Raw genomic sequence first — 25,293 nt, 5'->3', positions numbered from 1 at the left:
ATTACCAAATTATGTAGTCTCGAAGAAGCCTCTCGACTAATCAGTTTACCTATTTTGCTTCCTAATTCTGTCGATATATTTTAAACTAACCGAGCAAAATGATAAGACCAGTGAATCCTTTATGACCCAAATTATATTTAACTTGTACAAAAAATTATACGATATAATGTAACTTCAGAATCAGGACAGAAAAACGAAAGTCATAGTGTTTTTCTGTTCATCGAACTTCACCCGATGTATCAAGAGTTTCTTCGTTCGTTCGAAGAAAAAGATCTCCGCCTACACTTTCATCCGATTTCGTTTCGCGTGAGCAACCTCTGCTTCCGAGGAAACAAATGTGCCAGATTCCAACTGTTAGGGCAACCGTACGAGGTCTAAGCCCATTTTCCACATGTTTGGGCCCTCGAAGGAAGCGTCAAGGGAGGAAAGGAAGTCTCTGATTAAACGTGCAGTCGTGAAATTACAAAATCTTGAGCAGAACGAGTGGAAGTCCTGAAGGGTTGCACAGGATGTTCCAAATCAAGAAAAAAGTCTATACGACCGAAAATATATACTGTCTGATTAGAACTAGTTACTAAAGAACTTCATATTATTACTAAACGAGTTTCTTCGGCTTTCCAGAGGCCATTTCCTACCATTTTCTCTCAAATTAATGGTCCTCGATTCATCGACCGTCGTTCAAAGACAATACTGCGAGATGCGTCGCCCCGATCCGCCATCATAGTCCTCCGAGTGTAATTATTTGCGGAGGACCACACAGAAGGAGGCGTTCTCGAATTCGCTGGTTGCAAGGAGCCCATGTCCGGCCGTGTTCGTTCCTCGTCGTCCAAGTGGTCTGACAATTGACACCCGTTTCCGGTCTTTCCACAAAGAAACGACGCGGAGGAGGTTCCTCGAAGAATATGGGGCACGTGCCCTCATCGTTCCATCGCGTGCCTGGTTTTCACGTGAACGCCCCCGTCCAGCTTCTTCCTCGCAATATGTTCTCGGTACTAGAACATAATACTGGAGGTCATGCTGGAAAGCTTCCTTCCTGCGTACGCGTCCTGTCGATATAGTTCGTTCGCGCCATATGGCACCGTCCGGCGGGCTTCTTGGCACGAGATGAAAGCAAAACTGGACTGGATGCATCGGCGCATGAACGAGTGCGCTCGCGTGCCAGCACGATGATAATGATTCGACGGTTGATGGACACCTCGAGACGTCTACGCAAAGTCTAGTCCGGTTAATGTATTCGCGACGGAAAGATCTCCGCTTTTTCTTTTTGAAATACCACCGAGCCAACCAGTGTGGCTCGTCGTCTTCCACGCGATCCTACGTATACATTTCCATCCATTTCACTTCCGTTTCGAGTTTCTAGCAGTACCGATACGCGTGTGCGATTCGATGAAAGCACGATGCATTTTTCGAACTAGTTAGCAGAATATCCGAGGAGGACGCTCGATCGGTTCGAAATTTGACACGCACGTAAAAAGAAAACTCTAAATTCTTGATTTTAACAATTTATTTTAACTTTTGGCCAGCTGGTTCGAGCAAAATTCTTCAGGCGTGCGTGGGTTTGGCCACCACTGTTACGAGTCCCAGCTCGTGACGCGAAAACATTTTCCTAGAGTTCCATCGCCGCAATTTTTTGGTTCAGTAGCCACGCAACGGGGATAATGGCGTACGCTGAATCGGACGAACGCGTTATGCAACAAATTGCACGGAAACACGGGTAGATTAGCTAAGTACTAAGACGACCGACTGGCGTGCCTCGCCGAGCGCAACCGGCAAGAAGAATTCATCAGCGAATTACATTTTCACGGGAACAATCTTGGGCTTTTGATATATATCCGATACGCTTCATCCTACGTTACCGGACCTCTCGCGACCGTTCCCGCGAGGAATCTCGAATATTCCCGTGGGCGTCGAAAGCCCTCGAACCGAGCGTTCTAATGGCCACTAGTCAGGAAATCGCCGCAGCTGTTTACACAGGCCACTCTATAGGATCGAGTGGAAAAGTGCCAGACGGCTGTTCGACCTCTGGTTTTTCATTTTTTTTTTTCAAACCGACACGAGTGGGCCGCGAGGCAAGTACTTGTCTCCTGTTTAGGGTAGCCGAGAAGTCGCGTGCTAGCGCTTCGCGAGACACCTCGACGAAGGCCTCTCGATCGAAGGAGTTATGGCATATCCCCTCTACGGGCACCGGAGCTGCTCGGAGGTTTCCAATTAAAACGCGGTCGCACGCCGGAAAGAACGAAACCGGCTGGTCGTCGCTTGCGGCATCCTCCGGCGAAAAAGAAACCTCGTCGCCTGGTTGCCAGAGAGATCGCAATTAAGAACGGAACCGCCTCGCGTATCAGATTTTCTCGTGCACCGTCGACCAGGTGAAAACCGTGAGCTTTCCACTTGCCATTTCCATTCTCTTCCGTCTCCACTTAAAATCGAATTAAAGACGGCCGGGAACGTCCGCCCGTCGACTCTGACGATTTTGCGGATCGGACTTAATGGCCGGATAAATTAGAGCGTGGGTCCTGTTCGGAACTAACTTCAGATCTCGATGCTTAAGGCTTCGTGCTAGGTGTCCATTCGAGAGTTATGCAGTCGAAAGTAACGCCTGGTGTACGTTTGCAAGTTTTACTAATTTCGAGTAACAATTTTTTATTCGATAAAAGTCAGAATTTGAATGATAAAATTAGTGGAACTTTGCTCGTCTCTGCGTTTAAAGTTCACTTCCGTGTACCCGTGTGAACAGACCTTTACCCTTAATGCCGCGTCCATTAGCGTTTTTCGATCTCTTCTGACTCATAGCTCCCTCCTAAGTTTTATTTATATCCGTAGCCATCGCCTCTCGTAATTGTTGTTCGCTGGCGGAAATAGTAGTACAGTTATTGCTTATTTGCGATATGTAACATTATGTATCAAATTACGCTAATGCGAAAGACGGGAATATAATAATACACGAGAGATTAACAAGCTCTTAAACATGCATTTACGATGTCGTTAATAATAAATGGAGAACGCGAAAGCTTATCTTTTGCCACATATGGTCCTCATTGAGAATCTCTGCATTGGAGGCTTACTCTCGAATAACGACTTTTGAGAGTAAAACTTCCGTGAACACCTAGTACTAGACCAGGAGTGCATAACTCAAGGGTTACCACGTGCTGAGTAACTGTAGACGTACGAGTTACTATGAAATTTTATTGAATTTTGATCTTCAAGCTCTCAAATTTTCGATTTGTATTGTACAGAATCTAGCTTGTATTTCCTAATTCAAGATTTTTTCACGAAAGACTGCGTCGTTACAGAGTGAATTATTTAATATTCGTGAAATAGGATGAAGTTTGGAATGGCTCCGAGTCTGCGTTTCGTCCAATCGTTGTTCCCTCTCCTTCTTGTTTATATTTACCAGTGCGGTCCGATCTACGACATTAAGAGAACAGGAGGTCGGTGACAGACGGTCGCAGGTCCGTATAATTGGTCCTTCCTCTGCTGCTGATTGTTTTAAACGAGAACAACTCGACCAACTTTAAGTCCCCCGTTACCACCAACACGCGCGCGATTATTAGCGGCACAGCCACCATGCACGGAACGCTTACATCCGGTTCGTGGGTCGTGGAAGGGTGACAACACGATTCCACGCCAACTCGAGGTAACTACAATTCTAATCTCGCATGCCCATTACGGGGCACCGGTCGCTTCCAGTCACGAAAACCTGGCGAATCTAATGGATTTAAAAAATTCACGCGGCTTTTACCTTCTTACGGATCGTGAATTTAACGTCGAGGATAAATTGTCGCGCAACAAAAAGGGGGCTTTGCGCGTTAGAACGACGTAACACTTGTCGAGCATGCCAAGTGCTCGAGGTGGATGTTGGAATTATTAAATCTGGAGTATATTAGATCATGAATTAGATTAGAGTAGATTAGGGTGAATTAAATAAAGTACCGTATGGGGTGTAATAAAGTATGCAGTATATCTCGAAAGAATACGAGTCCTTTCAAAAATAATAGTTAAATTTTATTCTCGCGATGACCACCAGAAAATATATCGGCCTTTATCTTCCTTCGTACCTCATGAATCATTTATCAGCGAACGATAAAATTTGATACGGTGACTCCTATGCATAAACATTGATGTCACCAAGTTATAAAAAGAAATTTATTAAGCTCGACGAGACGCTATTTTATTTCGAACTCGTGAAATTACGTTGGTGTCTGTTTGGTTTGGGAAATATTTTTTGATAGTAATTATGTGTTACGAAGAACCCATTCTTCTGTTTTGCGAAGACGAATATGCTTTCATATTATAACTCTAAAACGACATTTAACGTTCCGCGATAGCGTATCAAGTTCCACGGTGTAGCGTGTTCTGTCTTTGTTTACACGTCCAGCCTACACTGCGATTTCCGTGCTGCATCTAGAGCTGTCGGGCAAGCAATAACGTATCGTTCACTTCAAGTGGCTTAATGTGGACAGAAGTTTCTGCTGACTGACGATCCGCACTGAACATAAGGTTTACACGCGCGCATGACACGCGTACTGAAAGATTAAGAGCTTTCGTCGATCCTTAAGTATGTACCACGCGACCACGAACGCGCGACGTGCATTCGCAAGAGACTGGAATGAAAATCGAGTGCCGTCACAGCCAAACGGTTTGGCGAGGATTGTCCTTCGATGGCCTTGGACGGCCAATCGATTCTCTTCCGATCAATTATGCCAAAGATCGATACTATCGACGAGACTTTGATGGGACAGATTTAAAAGAAAGAAGAATTTTAATATTCATTGAAAAGACAAAAGAGTGCTCCAAACCTTTGAGCTGCAGAGTCAGAGTCTAAGATCGATACACAAATAAAAAATTAAATAAAAGACAAAGTTCTTAAGTGCTTAGGAGCCTCTCTTCCAAGCGATACTAATAGCGTTTAACGTGCTTACAGAATTTTGCATAGGTATATTTTGTTGCGATACAGAGGCAAACAGGACATAACTCAGAGCAATCACGAGAGGGGTCGATCATATCAGTACGGTCGTTGCACTATCTGCGCACGTGATTGTACAGCTTTCTTCGGCCCTGCGTTTCCCTAATCTGATCCATCGAGTGTCCCTTCTGTCGACCAGAGTGCAGTAAAGGCTTCGCCACGATGCACACCTGACCACGATTGCCGTAACTGAGGCGATAAGGTCGACGAGGGAGGGTTATCTCGAACGGAGGTGGTTCTTTTCATGAATAATGCAAAACCTTGGCGGAGCCTAGTCGCCGCGAAATGTATGCACGGAGTTTTCAGAGCGGCTGCTTAAGATTCCATAATACCGTTTTCGTTAACGTTCGCTCGATTTGCTATTACAAAACGTTCCGCATTTATTTAAATCAAATGAAAAATTTTGAAAAATTCCGCGTCGAAAGAGAAGTTGTAAAATTCGTCGAGGACGACCGTTCCTTTTTCCATTTGTCGAAGGATCGTTGCATTTTTGCAAGGTTCATTACCGCGAGGCGAGATTACTACTTATAGGTCAAAAATAAACGGGTGGCAAACGGTGACGCTTTGCTTCGTTTAACCCGTCCTCTTGACTTCACTTGACCAAGTGTCAATAAGTCGCGAGCTGCGTCAGGACCGAAAACCAACCGAGAGGCCTAACCTTCGACCGTGTCGCGGTTTTCCCGTACGAGTCATTCCTCTAGTTTCTAACATCGATTCTGTAACTCGTGATATCGTTGGAAGGGATATTTAAAGTCCAGTATTATTTACGCTCGTTGGATTGTACGTGAGCGAAAGGAAGTGGTAATTACGAAGCTTGGTTGGCGATAGGGTCTCCAGGAAATCTATTTTATCGTCGCTGGGGGTTGCAGGTGTAGCATGCACCTGCATCCCGACGCGTTCCCTCCGTCGGCTTCTTGCGTCCACTATTCATAGACTGTCGAACGACATCGATGACGTGCATTTTCATCGATCTATTCCCAGAAGCAGCGCGTAAAACTAATATCGGTGTCGTAACAAGTTGCGCGTAACTTCGACGGGTTCATTGTACCGGAAGTTTCGTGTTCGTGCTTAAACTCTTTCGTCAGAGCCGTGGGGAAGCTTGGAAATCGCGGTAATACGGTGAACGACGATAAGAAGCTCCTCGGTTCTGTGGGAAATCGTCGACGCGCTAGATCGTTATCGTTTATCATTGTTCACGGTGATTGATAATGGACGTTTATGCATCGAGATACCCGACGGTCCCGTCACGCCGTGCCTCGTGCCAGTTATTTGCGTAACTAATCGCTCGAATGAATTTACAACGAACAATGGAAAACTTTCGGTCGTTGCACGTTTTTCTCTCTCATTGATGCACGCGAGGCTCCCGTAAAAATAACTCGCGTTATTTATAACGGCGCGAATAACAACATTGACAACGCGGGGACAAGCAAACGAGATACTTTCGACGACCTCTGATACGGACAATTATCTTTCACCGAGACACCCGTTACATGGCTTGCAAGAGATACGCCGCTGTACTGGCGCCGTGCCTATCATTACGTTGTTTAACTCATAATACATCGTAACACGTACGCTACTACAGCGTGTATCACAATCGTTTACGCGTTTCGACGAGCGTGTGTGTGCGAGAGAAGTTAACGATCCCGTTCGTGTGTGTGACCGGTCGAGCACTACGCGGATCGTACCTTAATCCACTCAGCGGAATGAATGTGGCTACCGTGTCGGCGCCACTGTATCCCCGTGAAAATGCTTTCGCCAGAAGGAGCGTAAAATTATTAATTATTGTTAATTGCGCTCTCGACGACCTAGCGTACAGACAGCCGCGTTTGTCGCGTGTTTCTTGGTCGTATGGCGACAAAATATCAGTGTACATATAGCTGGGGCTGAAACCAGTTATAATATCGGTTCCGGTTCTCGAAACACAAGGGAAAGTCTCGTTTATATTCGAACGATTTTCGTAATGAGCTCTAATTGCACGTTATCCGAACGCGTGGAAGTCAGACGGTCGTTCGATTACCTCGACAGCTTTTCTGACCGTACGAGAGCACAAAAGAGCATTTCTCTTCCGTCCGGCCTATCCAGGACCACGGGTATCATCATCGTGTGTTCGCGCGACGCTTCCGGCTGTTTCGAACCCTTGCGCGTTTCCCATCCGGTCAGCTTTCGAGCATCAGAAGTGCCTGTATTCCCCGGATCAATGGTTCGTATCCTATCCGACTCATTGATGCGATAACCCCCGCCTCTTGGCCCCTTCGTTTCAATGGTTCGCGTTTCTGGCCACTGTGTTCCGCAACACGAAGCCATTACGCTCCGTGGACAACCGAGTCACGCTAAACATCCGACAAAAGGATTACGTCTAGTCATCCGACACGTTCGACTCGTCTTCGGAAATCGAACTTAGAAGACAATATATTTTTTAATGACGCTATTGCTAAGAACCGTACAATCTTTTTATCGAAATCCTTCACACGTACTTGATATTTATGAAATATGTGAAAAACGTGGGAAAACAGCGGCAACAAGGAATAAAACACGCATTATTTGCTTCTAAATAAAAAAAACTGTATTACTTTCAGGATCAAATTATCTGCACTCTATATTACGAAGCATATGGATTTTTAAAGACCGTTAATGGTAGGAACGAGTACACAATGAAGTGTCGGTGGGTTTAGCGTTACGAGGACGTTCAGGACGAGGCTTTGTTCTCGGTGCAACAATTCAGAGGCGGCGACGGAGCGCCAACAAGGCAAACACGATTATCAGGCAAACGGTTCACGAGGCTCGTTGATATCACGGGAAGATATAAAACGAGGGATCGCGACGAACAGTGCACAAAGGCGGTAAAAGACGATAGGGGGTGGGGAGGGGAGAAGTCGGATGAAGGAACATACTACGACAACGAGGGCGGGGGGAGAAATTTACGAAAGAAAGAGTGAATGGGAGCACTGTGTGCCAGATGGTCGGCTACGCATCGCGATCTTCAATCCTGTTCCTTCGCTATTTCCCAATGATGAAGGAAGATCTGTGCCCGGTGGTTGTAGCTACGGGGAATCACCCGACAACACGTGCGATAACGTTGCAGGCCTAATCGCGCGCACGCACTGACCCCTGATGATTAATGAAAAGTTATTGCCCGATCATGAATGAGAGAGAAAGCAACGACGGCGAATTGTCAATTAACAGGAAAGTGTATCGGAGGGGGAGCTTGAATGACCAGATAGGAAAGCCTCCGCAAATAGAAGGAGCGACGATATCTCTGGGCGTACCGTTGCAAATAAAAAGTTTGTTCGTGAAAACTTGACGACAGTCGCGTCGCAAATTAGTCACTCGAGGGCTACGAAGGGATCAACATTCATTTATTGCAGTCAGACTCGTAAAAGGGGATTTTTCAACAGCTGTACGCCGCGTGCACCCAAGGCGTAACATGTGTTTTTTTTTTAACTGTTAAATTAACAGACACAGACTGTTGACTTTTCCGAGATTTAACATTCTAATTCGTTCTCTCTTAATCCTAGAGATTAATGGAGGAAGCTTACTCGGAATATCAGTTTGATTAAGACGAATAAAAAATTGGAAGATCGAAACGATTAAAAATTTTACACAGTAATCTGTTCTTGATTGCCAGAGGAATTACGTGGTAGCATCGAAGGAGAGTTAGAAAAATTCCTTTTCTTGGGGAAAGAGTAGCTCACCTTACGAACTCGAGTTGCCTGATGTTTGCAATTTTTCGACGATGGTTAGCCGAGCGTCGCGATACCAGGAAGAGGATAACGAGCGTGTATACCGGGTAGCAGCGACGAAAAGAAGAATTGCATGTCGCCAGGGAAGACGAGACGATTAATTCCTGTGGTCGGGCGAGTAACGCGAGACTCCTCGAGACGTGGTTCGGAGTTTTTATCTCACGGACCACTCCGAAAGCGTAATAACCCGCGAACAGGTTTCACTCATCTTTCCTCGCGCGCGATGCAATAATTCGTTACTCTGTATTCATTCGCAGAAACGATTATCCGTCATGATATTAAAGATAATCATTCTATCGTTACGTGGAAGGTTGATTCGACTAAAATTCCAATGTTTCTATTTACGAAATAAGGTTTCAGTATTCATACTAGTGTTAGTCAGACGGTTTTTTTAGCCACAGTATACGTTGCAACGTCTTCACGTTCACATTAATCACAGGGTCAGAGGTCAGCATGTGTTGCTAGAAGTCATTCATAGTCTGTCTAAAATCGTATGTATACACGTTTCTAAGAAATGAATAATTCAAGAGACGATTACTACATGTAACACAATTCAGTTCGGATCATCCGACCCCCGGTTATCCGAATAACTATAGTAGAAGGCGCCAAAACTTTTCGGTGAAAAAAAAAATTCCAAATCGTTCTGGAAAAATTATTTTCGGTTGCAAGAGTCAATTACAATAATTTCTGGTGAATAGACATACCCCCAAAATCCTATCCACTTCTGAGAAAAAAATTCGAGAAAGTGTGAAAGTTTTCGACGAAAACGAAAAATTACGAATCGTTCTAAAAAAATTATTTTTAGTTGCAGGGGTAAATTACAAACATTTTTGGTAAATACACATACCCTCAAAATCCTATCCACTTCCGAGAAAAAAATTCGAGAGGGGATGACATTTTTCGATGAAAACAAAAAATTTCGAATCGTTCTAAAAAAATTATTTTTAGTTGCAGGGGTAAATTACAAACATTTTTGGTAAATACACATACCCCCAAAATCCTATCCATTTCCGAGAAAAAAATTCGAGAAAGTGTGAAAGTTTTCGACGAAAACGAAAAATTACGAATCGTTCTAAAAAAATTATTTTTAGTTGCAGGGGTAAATTACAAACATTTTTGGTAAATACACATACCCTCAAAATCCTATCCACTTCCGAGAAAAAAATTCGAGAGAGTATGACATTTTTCGACGAAAACAAAAAATTTCGAATCGTTCTAAAAAAATTATTTTTAGTTGCAGTGGTCAATAATAATCATTTTTGGTGAATAGACATACCCCCGAATTTCTACGCATTTTCGAGAAAAAAATTCGTTGCTTAAAATGTAATGTGTGAACATACATCAATTGTTACATTTCATTTTAAGATTTGAGTATTTAGAGAAACAATTAAAAAATCGATCTTTTCTTCGTCAAACTGAGGAGACCTCGCAACGAATGGGATAAGGCAGAGGTGAAATTTCCCCCGTCAGATTTTCGAAAAGCGTCGATAAACGGTGGTCCCACTCAAAGCGGCCCATTGTGCATTGTGAGTACCAAATTGTGTATCGATAGAACCGTGGACTGTTATGAACGAACGCTTTCATCAATTTCAACGCTGCTGATCGAATCGTCTCGTATCTTCCGCGCCCGTCGAAGAAATGATCCACTGTATTGCCGGTAAAATATTATACGTTTCCGTCGTTCGATCCAACAACGTCGCGAGAAAGCGTCGAAAAGCAGCGAGAGCAAATGCGTTTTTCGCACCACCGCATCCGTGAGTGCTCGTGTGCTCGACCGCAATCGGTTCCACCTCCTTCCTTCGCTTTCCGAATATCGTGGCCCGAAGGTGTCATTATTCGAGCCCCATAAAGGCGAACCGCGGATAGTAAATCCATACGAGAAGAATGTTAAGTGTCGCAATCGCGATTGTTCGACGTCTGCACGAACTCGAAAGCGCGGCCATCTGTACCGGAGAACCCCAACCGCAATTGTTGCGGTCCTGTTTCTGCCAGGTATCGATCGACGACAGGCCAAAGAAAGGGTTTTAAAATCCGGGAGACGAGAATTCAGCCTCGATACACAGAGAACCATTTCGCAACGAAAATCGACACTGACGATAAAAACACACCATTTGCCCCCCTCCACAAGGTGTACGTACACGCTAAAATAACTGAACAATATCCTGCGTACCTTATTTTTTAAAAGGAAGACAATGCATTAGGAACGATCAACGACATCGTTCGATTCGTTGATCGTCCGAGAGAAGGCCGTCCACGATCATTAAGATCCAAACAAGTTGTGCGTGTGATGCGTGGAAGAATTCGCCGTAATCCATTACGCAAACAAAAGATCGTGGCGCACAAAATGAATATTCCATCATGCACTCTTTCGTGCGTTATTCGCCAGGACTTAATGGGTACTTGCAAACAGGTGCACCGGCCATTTATTGAAGGAGCAATTGCAGAAGACGGGGAAAGTTAAAAAGAGAACAATTGTTTCAAACTAATGAAAAAGAACTTAAAATCGGAAGGAGACAAGTCGATTGCTTCTATCGTGAACATCGTACTAATGTCGTGTCGCGACCAAGTCACTGGGAAATCCCCAATGGAGCAAGAGTCGAGACATTTGCACAATCTTCGTGAAAATACATACTTCGATTAAATCGAGAAGCAATTTATTTGGACGATTCGAAGCTTCGATGCTGCTCGAGACTTTCGATCGAAGCATCAAGGACACTGTACGCCGCGAATTCCCAGAATGCAATATCACGGCCCACGCATTGACACGATTGTCTCCGATACCGCGAACCGCTGGTGACACAAGACCTTTTGGCGCCTGTGCAAATAGTCAACGCCGTGTTGTCACCTTATTAACACGTGCTGGCGGCGCGAACGATGCGTAATCGTATGCAAACTCGCGGATACGGTAGCGGAGGAAATATTTATCCCGACAACGCGTGCCAGGAATCTGTGCACGTGTCGTTATGAAACGTAGCAAATAACTTTCGTTTTCGCTTCACGGACAAGCATAGCCATCGAATAGTTACGCAAAAAGTCTATATTTCAATTCGAAATTATTCGATCTACTAAAATAATTTATTTATCGTACCCTCTTCTCTGTACTGTTCTATGAATGGACATGTCTGGTATTGCATAACGCGCGGAATATTAGAAAATACGTAACATAATCTGAAGGCGGACAATCCCACGTAACAAAGTTTCATTTGAAAATCTAGTCTTGTTATTTGCAAAATCCCAAAAACCTTTTGGTATCTACAAAAGTGTCGTTTCCTTCGGTTTCAAAAATACGAAGATCGTAATTATTATTTTGATTTGATCCGTTGAAAGCCAACGAAGAAGAGCAGGGCCTGGACTTACGGGAACCGTACTACGAGCTTGCCTTCAGACATAATTTGTCTAGGTAATCTATTGGACCGAGCCGTGTGCATGTATCACCACGAGGAAATAATGCAATGAATAAGACTTATACAATCCAATAAATATTTAGAATGATACTCTAATTGCCTCCCGTGCGTCACAAACAGGCTCTAACGACGATTCTTGGTACAGAATGACTGTTCAAGAGTAGTTTCGCGTACTCGGTTGAGCCGCGTGCGAGCAACCGGCTACTATTGCTTTCACCGGCAGCTTGTGACCAATCCTCGACGACATTCACGCTGAAAGAATTTGTGCTACGATCTTCGTGAATGGGCCGAGTCGCGCTCCAATATACGAATCCCTTTGTACCCGCAATCAAACTTTCTCGTTCCCGCTAACGATCGACCTTAACCATTATCGTCAATAATGCATCTCGTAACGACACACTGAATGCTCCTTAAACTCATGGGAAGCTCACCGTTTCGAAATCATCCAAGCATTTTTACTTACTCGTTGTCGTGGAATATTTGTTGAATTTTCGACTCTAAGAGTGTCGAAGACTCCCAACTCTGAAAATTACTTTGACGAAACTCATGGGAATTTCCCATGTATCTCCGATAAATTTCATCGAAATCGGCGCGTATGCTCGCGAGACTACATATTACGCTATTTTGCTCTGATAATAATAGTCATTATCGTACGAGGAAGCTGTTTCGAGCGGAGTCCCTTCGGAACGAGCATCAAGTACGTACTTGAAAGGTGAACGAGCGTCACTCGTTGCGCAATCGACGATCGTCGTCCACGTTAAGCAACGAATTCCGGCTCACGAACGACTCAAATGCTAAATCGCGGATGTGACTGCGTTGTCCTCCGTGCGCGCATAACAAGGGCCACGTTTCAATTCGGAATTCACGCTCGGTGGCATTGAAAGAAACAGAAACGAAGGATTCAACGAGGCGGAATCGGACGCTGGGGCTAATCTCTCGGAACAACGTAACCGCCGGATCGGTTTACGCTAATAGACTAACGATCTCGCGATCTGAATTCTAAATATCTCCTTGTAACAACTTAGGAAAGGTTGCAGTCAGGGGTGTGCAAGAACTCGAAAATGTCAGGAACTGAACACTGTTCGGCAAGAGAGATTGTTTACCCTGTCTTCGACGAGTAAACAATCAAATGGGTTTATCATACTTGACTGAACAAATACGGAGATGCGTGACAACCAAATACAAATGTTACGTAACAAGATATTTCTTGATAGAATAGACTGTGCAGAAACCAATGATACCTAACAATATTTGTATAGTTCACACAGAAAGAAATGTAAATGACCATACTTATTTTCTAGATAGTCTTCTGAAGTGTCTTCTTATTTCTATGATAGCTAATTTTAAAAGTATTTTTCCTATAATGATTTGTACAACCATCGTTACCTATATAGGTAGAGTTTAAATCCGAGGGCATGTGTACTTTTCTTTTTAAAGGCAAGACTTATCTGAACGTTTCGTCGCGTGAGCCCAGTAGCACGATTCTTCTGGTTGGCGCCGATCGTTCTTATTTTTTCTTAGCACCGATACGGGACCGATTCCAGGAAAAACGGGTGAACGGCACCGATAACTGTGGAAAAGGGTACCGAGAGAGCAGATAAACGGGAAAGAAGACGGTTTTATTTATATTCGATGATCGATAGGCTTTTTATCGCGACGGAAGCCGAATCATGGATTCTCGGTACTAATTGGTAATGGCGGAAGTCGACCTCGGTTAGCCACCGCGCGCTGAATGAATTTGACATTATCTCGAGGAAAGCACGAATGGCGATTACTCAAGAATTCCGGCGGCTAATCGCTGAAACTCCTTCCGTCTCCGCGCGATCACGCTTATCTGTGGATTTGTTCGCCCAATACAGACAGCGTGCAATCGACCAGTTTGCCGAAAGCCTCAAGGCATTTGTTTTGAGAGCTCGTTACGAAAATAAGCGGATGGTTAAGTCAATGTCTGACGCGCAAAAAGTCGCGAAAAAAAGGGACGAGATGTACCGATCCACCCATAAAACGTTAGGAGAAATCCTTAACGGAGGCCTCAATACTTCTTCCGTCACGGAAGCCAACGATATTTTTGTAAGATTCGGTCGTGTTTACTTAAGGCCAACCACTCGGTTAAAAATCACATGTCTCCGATCTGCTCCAATAGAAGAGTTCATCTCCCTGTCTACCCAAAACAGAAGCTGATAACGACCTATAATTATCTAGGAAGGAACAGGGGCAACTGTCGTTCCGAGTTCTCTAAATAGTCGTCGGGGACTGTCTCAAAACTGCGTCGAAGGGTTGAATAATACAGAGCTCGCTTCGTTTTCTACGCTGATCTGCCAACGCAGCAATTTATCTTTTCTTCGACGTTACCATGATATATATAATGGCATTCCTCTTGTAGGAAGACACCACTTACCGTTGCATAATACAACATTCCAGGGCGGCACGAGCGTGGAATAAGACATTGGTGGACACTGCGGAGTTAAATGAACCAAATCTCAGCTTCCAAACGAAACTTCAATCGCGTGAGTTTGAATCACCCTTCTTGCTATTTAGCGCAATATTTATATTATATTAAGATTGCAAAATCCCAATACCGAATATCAATTTGAATTGCAAAACTCGAGAGAGGAGAATGTAAGATTCGTTAAAAAAAATGCGACGATTGAAAGTGCTCGCTCGGAAGGTGGCAACCCTAACTCCAAATCTGTAGGAACGGATACATAAAAAAGGCGGTTTCACAGGAGGCATAACCGCAACGTTTATGCGCCGGATTTCATAGGGGAAGCATCCTTTTGGTTCTGGGCAAGGACCCCTGGATGTCTTGTGTCCTGATTACGGAGCATTGTTGTTCGTAGTGGGTCCAAAAGCCTTGACGAACACGACGCGATAGGCTAACGTCTGGTTTCCCTTTCCACCAGATCTCCGACATGTCGCCGTCATGCGGGTGCGCCGGCACGTAATAATTAATCCGACGTACAATTTATTACGCCCCCTCGCTTCCTGGTTCGTCGATTAAGGAATCGGAGCAGGAAGAGAGAAGGCGATGTTTGGCTCACGTGGATTTTCCTGAATTTCTCGCCAAGTCTATTAATATTCTAAATAATGTGTGCTCGTGACGAGAACTGCTAAATAATTCCTAGAATCAAGGTCTCTTCTGACGAAACGTTGTCGTCGACTGTATTCAACGTTTTGTTAAAAAGGTTTCTTTCCATCTATCACTATTATTATTCCTTATTATTTATCTATCAATGTTTGTACTGTGTTATAATAATGAACACACAGTACATAATAGAGAAAACAAGGTGAAAGGGCGAGGTCAAACCTAACCCTGGGTCGCCAAAAATTGTACTTTTACATTTCATAGAAAGAAACATTTATTACCGTGAGCTCGATCTAAACTAGTTTCATCGACCTTTAAGCATACGAAATGCTGGTCCAGGCAGTAAGAAACGGAGGAAGATGCGCCAAATTGATTCTTTCATTTGTTCGGCCTTATAGGGCTCTCGTTCAGATGCTAATTCTCCCTACTGTCAGACGCAGATTTTTTTACACCCCCAAGGCCAACATTCCCCCTCTCCCTATTACACAAGTTCGTAGCACGCGACTGACAAGAGTGGTAGAAATGTTACCACGTAACACCTATTTCGACGCAAATGTCACATAAAAATATATGTTTCTAAACGAAGAGTATTAACAATTGTTAATGTATACACTTTTTGTATTTGTATAGTATACATTTTGTTTAGAGTAGTGCTTTGAGTATTAGAGTAATACTGAAAACTGTATTCGACTAAATTTTCGTGCATTATTAACCCTTTGCACTCCAAAGTACAATGATAGATATCGTAGATTACAAAAGTGGAATATTAAACTGACGATGGAGGACAATTGTAGACTTAATCGACCTTGTATTCGGGCCAATGAGTGGACGTAAAGGATCTGACCTTCTTCTAAAAACACGAAGGCTTTTACGCCATGAGAATGATGGGACAAAGGAACAGTTTCGAAACTGCACTTCGCGATGTTCGTTCGCGATTGTGACTTTTTACATACGCGATGTAACGATATTTCGCGTATTCGGAAAATCGAATCGTAGATCGCCTGTTATAACGGGTTGAGATCGATCGATCGATAGATGTTTCGATGGAACGTCGAGTACGTTTTATCGAGACTGGTTCGAATAAAAGCTGGACGCGTACAAGAAAGGCGGAACTACGGGCCGCCGCACCGGACGTTGCGAGGTCCTGGAACGCAGGACAGGTCCGCAGGTTCCAGAAGCGTAACGAAAAGGTGGAACGCGATTTCGTACGTGTTGTGTGAAGGTAGGACAGGGATCGTCGTGGAAATCAGTCCGCGTCGCGCTGGATCGAATTTCTTTAAAACGAATCTTGTGGTTTCGAGTCTCATTACTCGTGCGGAGAGAACGTAGACGCGAAGAGCGCGCAAAACTATAGTAAAGCGATAGTATGAGAGTCAAAAATGTTATACAAACGTAATTTGCACATACTTTATATTTGGAGATGTATCAAATTAATGAAGAATGGATCGGGAAATACTTCTGCCCTCGTCTATTATCATTTTTGTTCTCGAACGTATAAAAATGACAGTATGGATTATAATGGACAGAACAAAACTGTGTAAAATAGTAGATAGCGATAACATTATACGTGGACTAATAAGATAGCGTTGTTTACGTTCATAGTATCTATTAACTGAACGATAAGACGTTGACATTGTCTCGATCATTGCACGCGATCATTTCTCGCATTTCGCGCCACTTACGTAAAGCTGTGCGGTAACCAGAAAGCCGCAAGTGCTCACGCATGTACGGGGACTCTTCCTACATTCGGTCAATACGGACGAAAAAGTTTGACCAGAATGCATTTTATTCTATACCGGTTCCAACGTCCAGTGAAGATCGAGAGAACAAAACATCTTGGAAGCTTCTGGTGCAGCCATTATCTTATCGAGCCAACGATAAGTCGAAAGTCTCTGTGACCAGACTGCACCGAGATTAGAACAAGTTCCAAATACTTCCAATTCGAAGGAGACGTTCTTTGACATTTTTATTTGTTATTTATTCAATGTCTCTTTAGTCCGATTTTAAGCAACCCAGAGGTCGGTAAACCGGCAGAGAACGGGATTAAGTGGCTCCGCCAGGGTTACAGCGACCCGTGTACACTTTTTCGTCCACACATTTTGAGACGCCCGCAATGTGCGACGCCCTGGCATTCGGGGTTCTCACAGAGAATTCTCGGTTCCAGCGACAAAAACTGCGGGACGCGCGGACAAAGATAAACTCTCGACTCCCCGTCGATAGACACCGAAAAGCCAAAAGAGCCCACCGTGCATCGGGGACAGTGTTTTTTAAAGAAACGAAACATTTATTTTTTCACGCCTTCGAGGAAGGCAGATTTCGTACGGCGAGGTGTAAATCAACGGGAGCGCCGTCGGCTTTTTCACGGATCCTCGACGCGAACGGGCCAGGATCGCGAGAATCGACGTGTAAAAATATTCACAGCCAATGGCCAGAATCGGCCCGCGTATATACCGTCGCAGATGGCCTCACCAAGAAACTAACGGAAGAAGTCAACCGTTCGCGGCGACCTTTGTGCACCCACGTGTGAAGCGGGTCAGGCAAACGCAAACAATGAAACCTATGCGTATCGACGCGCGTATTATTCAACAGGCGGCCATTTTATTTAACATCCAGAGCCCCAGAAACTGGGATACCGACAATAATGCAAACCGCGCGCTTTTTAAATGCAGCGACCTTAATTTATGGTAGGCGATACGCGCGCGGCGCACGATTGACCTTAATTTCGATAGGATGACGTGAAAACGATCCGAAATTCCGCGGGAGGGTGAACGCGAGGAAATAATTATTTGAATAACAAACGACTATTTATGTTATTTTCATAAAATTATTCATAACCAAACGAAAAAAGTTTCTCTGCGTCATTAATATACACACTTGGCGAGTTTAAAAATTGCGAATCATCGACATGGACGATCGTCGGTATTCAGATTTTGTAACGCGCGTGTAAGAATTTGCATTCGAGCGGGCGTATCGTATAGGGGTTCTCTTCTGTTTCCATGCAGATGTCGAGAAAAAGTGCCCTCCCTAAACATCTTGTCGGGATGAAGGGCCTCCGGGAGAGAGAGTCATGTTTCTGTCCGCGCAAAAAGGGATGCGAAACCGCACGACGCGGGATGAAACACGGGAACACGGATCGTGAGAATCTCACCCTGCCCTGGAAACCTGACTTTATTCCCACAAAAATAAACGCCGTGAACGTTTCGGAACCGACCCGTCCCCGCGATCGTCGCGACGCGTTTCGTTCACGTGGCTCTCGATGGTGCATTCTTTTCCATCGACGCACGTTTTGTTTGCATAACCGAAACCGCGGTTATTTTCGGAGCAAGTGTAATCGAGCGACAGAGTGCGTCAGAAATAATCGTGGATTAAACACACGTCCCGTCGATGGATCCCATTAGCTCGGCCACGCAAGGACACACGTGGTCCAGCTGTTAATAAGCGCGGGGAACTGTTTTGTTCTCGTTTTCACGAAGTCTCTCCTGTTCTCCTCGTTGGCTTCATTAAGCGAACGCGTCATTGCTTTTTGTACCCACCCGCGTGGCTTTCGACCTTTCACCGGGTCAGAGTCACCGCAAATTTCATTCCCGAACTAATGAAAATTTTAGATTCGTTGCTTAAACCAATTTTAATTAGTCTGGATATCGGCTTAAAAAATCCGTATAAATAATACTTTTCATCCGGTAACTGCTTCTTATTGATATTGATCAGATTTTTACTAATTATTTGCAGGAAACCTTCAAACAAATTCGAAACGTTTCAACCATCGACGATAGATGCGACTTCCGTGCAAATCTAAATAATGATAATAAACTCGAAGTCGAAGGCGAATAATTCTGAATTTGAAACTAATAAAGTAGGTTTGCCTAAATAATTTATACGCACGATTAAAATTAAAGGTACAATAAATAAATGGTAAACTTTATTTCGCGGTTATCTGAATTATTGGTAGAGCAAGGATTGATCGGTTTTCTGTGGAGTTTTTCTGTGAATCTGAAAAAGATTTTTCTCGACTCACCTGTTGCGGGTTGGCATCGACGGGAGAGAAACTCGAAAGGGCGGTTAGGGGTGCGAGCGAAGCGCACGAAGACGCTCTCGAAGGCGGCGGCGTGTGACCAGGAGTTGGACTTCCGCTTCCGCAACTGCTCGCACCCCCGCTCGAGGCGAGACTCACGCTGTCCGCTCGCCCTCTCCACGGCGAGACTGACACGTGCTTCAACATTCCTCTGATCTCACCTAAAAGTAGAATTTCATTTCTTCCTTACTATATTTTTTTTATAAATTATCATTAAGGGAAACAAATGGTGGTTTCCATCGCAAAAGGAAGAACGACATCCACGTAAACGTACTCTTTACGATAGATCGAGCGAATCGATACTCGATTTTTCGCTACAGGAATCGATTTGTGTTAGAATCGGACGTATAGGAATCAATTTTCTAGCAAATCGATTCCGAATCGAGCATCCCTGCTTCGGACGCGAGAAACATGCAACGACTAACAAGAAACTCGAAAACAGGTTAACACCGATCCCAGGCGAAATTCTTGCTCCGATTTCTGTGTTCCTACGTGATTCTATTTCGGAGTCATAGCGTGGCGAATTCGAGTAATACGACTGTAACGTTCGCTTAAAATAGAAACGTCGCTCGGCAGGTAGCTTCTTCTTTTTCCCTCGTCAAGGTTGCTAGAAGAACTAATCGTAGCGAAGGCCGTCCGATAATTAACGGGGAGTGCCGTGATTGGCCAAGTGAGTAGGCGTAAAAAGTCCGGTGCAACAAATCGCGAAAAATGTTGATTTTATATTTTTGTTTACCTATATAGCAAATGTTATTACTGGTCCAAATTTTGGAAACAAATTTCATTTTAATTTAATGAACCTGCTCGACTCGGGCAATGGATTTCAGAGATACGACAATTTGTTGATATAAAATGTTGCTTAATAACGGAAGGTCAAGTGTCGATAATGTAGCATCGAAGTTAAATCAACTAGAATATTGATAGATATTCAGTAAAATAGTCAAATGCAATACTATAATATTTAATGTTAGTAAATATTTCGTGTTTCTCAGAAGAATATTTGTGACCTTGTGACAAGAAGCTTTATTTTGATAAAAATCGAAGGGTGTCCCTAAGCTTTGAAATATAAAAAAAAGCTTGTCCAATCTACGATGATTATAAATTGTAACTGCTATAAGGAGAACTGTCAATCTTCGAGTCGCGAAAAAACGTTGACAGGCGAAACCAGGACGCCTGTACTCGCGCAGGAAAGCAAAGGGAGCCCTTCGTAGTCGCGTAAACACCTAAATACACCACAGCTGCATGCCAGAAGCCCGAGCGTTAAACATTCGCGAAGTGCGCCGGACGTTCGACGTGCATCTAGCCAGAAGTCTACGTGCCCCGATTGTTGAATATCTTTCTAATGAGGAAGCACAGCGAAAAAGGTAACTATTCCCACACCGTTAACTGTTCGCTTCCCAATAACAATAATTGCCCAACGTCTCGTCGTTCTAAACTGACCTCTAGGCGCTGAGTTCGACGATAACGTGTGTAAACTGTACTCTGACTTCGGTTCTATTAAAAAATTATTTTACGTAATGGAAAATCGTCTTATACAGATAAAAATTTCGAATTATCTGTTTACCATGCTAGTTAAACAAAAATAAAATATTTCATCATAAAAATGATATATTTCACAACGATGAAACGAATCCGAATAAAATTTTGCCTACTCCTGAGATCGATGTTGGGCAAATTTTTATTATATAAAATTGGACCGAGACGGACGCATCGATGACAGTGAGCCAGCGTAATTAAAATGCATACTCACTTTTTACGTATTCACAGCTGAGTGCAACCCGCACTCGCGGTTCGGTGCGTAACGTCAATGCGCGGGAATCATGTTTACACTTGGCGAACAAGCGGCATTGAGTACATCCGATCGAACCGTCAGACACCGACAAATTATATCCTTGAGCAATGTTAGACGGACCACTGGCGATACGGTCACTGTCAGTTACGATTCTCCACCTCGCAGGATCCTTGAATTTGATCCTCGAGAAGAGGTCGAAGCACCGAGCACCACGCGAATGAAAGATCGTCTTACGGACCTAAAATCGCCGATTGGTTCCGATCCTACGCGAAGCAAGTGTTCTTCGTTAAACGCGATGGAATATCAATAACGATTCCGTACGATGTTCGGCGAACGAACACGCTTTTGACGAGCGTTCAAAACACCGCGAAGTACACCACGTTCCGCACTCTACGAGCGCTACGCTACGACTGAAGCGGACGCGTGAGGCGAGGAGTAATGTCGGCGTAGTAAGCGAGCTGTGGGCGCCCCGGAGGAAAGAAAACGACCTTCCTGGGGAGTGCACGAGACGCTGTTCAACGCTCGGTGAATGTTCGAACGAGTTCTGTTCGATCAGGGTTGCGATTAGGGCTGAGACTATTCCCCGGAATCGGGAAAAATTTTATTCACGAAAAGGATAAATTTTAAATTCGTTCCTAAGTGTACTTAAGATACTCATGGCAATGATTTGCTAGCGAGTAAAAATTAATTTACGAACGAGAGTAAAAGTTTTATATCTTATTCTTATCAAAAGTTCTACGATTTTGATACAAACTTTGTCACATTTATCCACAATGTGGCGTCCTCCGGAACTCTACAATTGTGTTAGCGTCCGCAATATTCAAGTGTATGCGTAGCTACAACACACGCTGAACGCTTCCTGCGATAAAGCGCGCACTGGATTGAATACGTTCTTGTTTTCCATCATAAAGTGAACTATTTTAAAGTTGTAATAAATAGTAGTTACAACGTGCATGTTTAAATTATATATTGATATAAAACTGATTGGTTCGAGGCGTCTAAAATGCATGAGTAACGATCAAAAGTACGATCGTTAGATCAGAGATAATGTTTATTTTATGCATTTAAAGGTAATTAATATCTGCTAATACAAAGAGAATAATTTTTTTGAATTATCGAATTGGAGACTAAATATTTGACGTAAGTCAATTCGATTACACGAGTTTTATCAAGAGATTCCCTAGCAGGATACTTCGTTTAACAATTAAAATTCCGTAAACGCTGCAAGTGGCATCCTAAGCGAGTAAATTACAATGTCTTCTTCGGAAGAACAAGCCCCAACTATTAATAAACGTCACACGTGACGCTAGGAACGCTTGAAATACGCATCGAACCCGTGATAAAATACATATGTCCATAGTTTTAATTTTGTATTAGTTATTCCATGTGCAGAAGAATCGAATGAGGCAGGATCGGAGTCGATGGGAATCCTGTGTGTGCAAGGAACCTTAGACTAGACTAGAATACTCCGTTAAGGAATAATGGAATAATATTAACCCTCGAGTCGTTTAATTTAAAGTCAATCGACTTGGTTCGATGATGCTTTGATCAAAAATGAATTTCATATTTTTATGAGTGCCTTTTGTCGAGCATATGTTACAGGAAACACAGTACGTTGGATCTTTCCCGCGTCTGATAAACACCTACGCGGTAGTCGCAACTCGCACGCGTCGAGCGAGCCACGACGACGACTTATCTTGGACACGAAAATTTCGTCGTCGCCGCGATGGAGGCGATATTTTATTTATGCGCCTGTACCTGTCAACGGCCAAGAAAAAAAAAACGAAAGGCACGCTTCCTACGTGATCGCCCGTAACGCGAACGCATGGGCGTCGACCGTTCTTTCGAGCAAGAAGGGCCCGTGGACGACTGTGCGAAGGAAAACGAGAGACTCGCGTGGGAGCGACTAACGAATTAATTTAATAGTGTCCATTGAAGGAAGATTTTTATTTGTTGCCACAACAGAATCAATGTTTCCTTTTTTTTGCATTTTTGAAAACATACTCCAAAAATCCATGAAGACCGTAGAAATATTAAAAAGTAACAGAAATATTGTATCTCTTATTCTTTATATTTTACAGACACAATTTTCAAACGAAACTATCTTTCATCGCATGCGTTGCGTAGTAACACCTATAATCACGAAACGTTCGAGCGAGCAATAAACGCGCATTTTACAGATCGAGAGATTGGAAATTTAAGAATAAATAATATTTTGCATTTTCAACGTCCATGATACCATCTAGATTCAATCTCCGTTATACAATGTACAGACGCGATACCTCAAGCAAAAGATGAACGAAAGTTATGCGTTTTGCTTTCATTCCGGAAGCAACGAGAACAATTTCCTCTTGGTTAGTGATAATGTTTTTACTCATTTCTTTCGCGGAAAACATCCAGGTTTCTTTTCGATTGAAATCCTTCCGATATCTGCATAACGCGAAACGATCTCACGCGTTCGAAAATGGTGATGGATAAAACGTATTTGAATCCATTAAATTGCTTTCGTGCTACTTAAATTAATATTTAGTATTTTTCGCGTAACTTCGAGGAAGGGAAACGACACGACGCGTGCATGGAACTAGTTAGACGGCACTTGCTGCCGGATACACAGGTAAACAGGGACGATGGGAAAACCATCGTCATACCTGAGTGGGATTCGCATTGCGAAGGGACGCGCAGTATCATAGAACGGCCGAAGTAATTCGACGCGCGTCACGGGCATAAATGCAGGTGCAACCATTAGAAATGTATCAAACAGGATCTTTGAAAGTGATACCTTTCACGAGCCGTGTCTGGAAATGTAATCGGAATGGGCATCTGGTCCGCGAGCGGCAAATTACGTTCGTTCTTGAAATTTTAATCGACTTATCCGGCTCGTGCTCTCTTTCCACATAGCCGTTAAACGGGAAGAAAACGAATTACCATTAATTGGCAACATTCCCTTCCTATTTCGGTTGTGTTTTTGCGCCAGCCGGGGTCGAAGCCCCGCCGCGCGGGAAAAACAGTACGATTCGAACGGCGGCAGGCTCAAAAGCAACACTCCTACCGATCTCAACCCTCTAAACGGCGCAACATGAAAGTCGTGGGTCTCAGCCACGCGTGATATCACGATATACCGTTCGTGCAATACGCGTGCCTTTTGTCGCGAACAACGAGACCCCTGTAAAGTATCCCTCTTCCACCTACGGCGGTCTGGCTTCGTTCACAGCGATCTCGAGGAGAAAATTCAATTAGTCCCGGCAGTCTAGATCGCCCTGGGTCGCAGCTGCAATCGGCAAATAACTCTTTACCACGTGTAGCGAATAACCGACAATGCGAAAAGAACCGTCGAGAGGGCGACTCCCGGGTCACTGGTTTCACACACGGATGCCTGGAGTACTATGATTAGCGCGTGAACTGCTATACCAAATTGCCCATAAAAACGAAACTTTAAATTTTACACAATTGGAAACCAGCATACCCACGATTTGTCGTAGAATTTATTTTTATTTATTAGCATCCTAATGAAAAATCGTGTCACTCGTATGTGGGTGGCACAGCAGTCAATGCGTTAATAATAGATTTCTATTTAAGGTCCTTGGACTATCGAGTGTTTTCTACGAACTGCTATCAAACAATTAAAGATTAAATTACGTTGGTCTTCTATCGCTCTGTGTTATGAAACGAATTTTACAGATACTGTATTGTATTACAAACGCGGTTCATTTAAGATCATAATTCTTGCGCTAGAGCTATACGAGCCAACAATTTTGTTCCACAAAACAAAGGAAAGTATCTAATGGCATCTCGAAATAGGGTTTTGGTAGATTCTTCTTCTGAATAATTGTCTAGAGGGGGAACTCGGCCAGAACGAAGGCAGAAAGCAAATGACGGAACCACGGTGGTCAGCCACTTTATCCTCGTGCACGCAGCGAACGGCGTCGAGCACCATGAGCACGGCTATACGGCTATGGGAGTTTGGCAGCGTCGGGTCCAGCCCCGTCGGGTCTCATGGTGTTGCGTTACTTTCCCACAGGCGAGTCCCTCTCTTGGTGTGCAATTCTCTCCAGGCTGCGTGGCGCGTACGCCCACCGTGTGCACCTGCACACGCACGCAAAAGCGCACAGGTTCGCGAATAGAACGCAGGCAGACGAACGACGGCCGTGCATCGGCCGTGCACAGAACGAAAACTGCCGGCCAAGGGAGAATTGAAAGAACCGAGAGAGAAGCACGCGTCTCACCTTGCAAGGCGAAC

The 25,293-nt window shown here is 43.9% G+C and overlaps 1 protein-coding gene across 2 annotated transcripts in view; it reads right to left on the bottom strand.

The window, feature by feature from the left end:
- The window catches only part of LOC122404990, a 37,095-nt gene extending 15,646 nt beyond the window's left edge, over positions 1-21,449 (bottom strand). Inside the window, exons 1-2 of one of the 2 annotated variants that reach the window (XM_043409434.1) lie at positions 21,015-21,449; positions 19,208-19,425 (exon numbers count right to left, since the gene is read on the bottom strand). In XM_043409434.1, the coding sequence (XP_043265369.1) occupies positions 19,208-19,411 (204 nt within the window). In that variant the 5' untranslated portion in view covers positions 19,412-19,425; positions 21,015-21,449. Of the gene's footprint in view, positions 1-19,207; positions 19,426-19,538; positions 19,598-21,014 lie in introns of those variants that run through there. The other variant, XM_043409435.1, reaches the window with a different exon arrangement.
- Between the last annotated feature and the right edge of the window lie 3,844 nt (positions 21,450-25,293).

This window comes from Colletes gigas, unplaced genomic scaffold (genome assembly GCF_013123115.1).
Source record: "Colletes gigas isolate AHSC1104 unplaced genomic scaffold, ASM1312311v1 Colletes_gigas_Sc00003, whole genome shotgun sequence".
Lineage (NCBI taxonomy): Eukaryota > Metazoa > Arthropoda > Insecta > Hymenoptera > Colletidae > Colletes > Colletes gigas.
The sequence above is the reverse complement of the archived record's forward strand: the minus strand, read 5'-3'. Positions and strand labels throughout refer to the sequence as shown.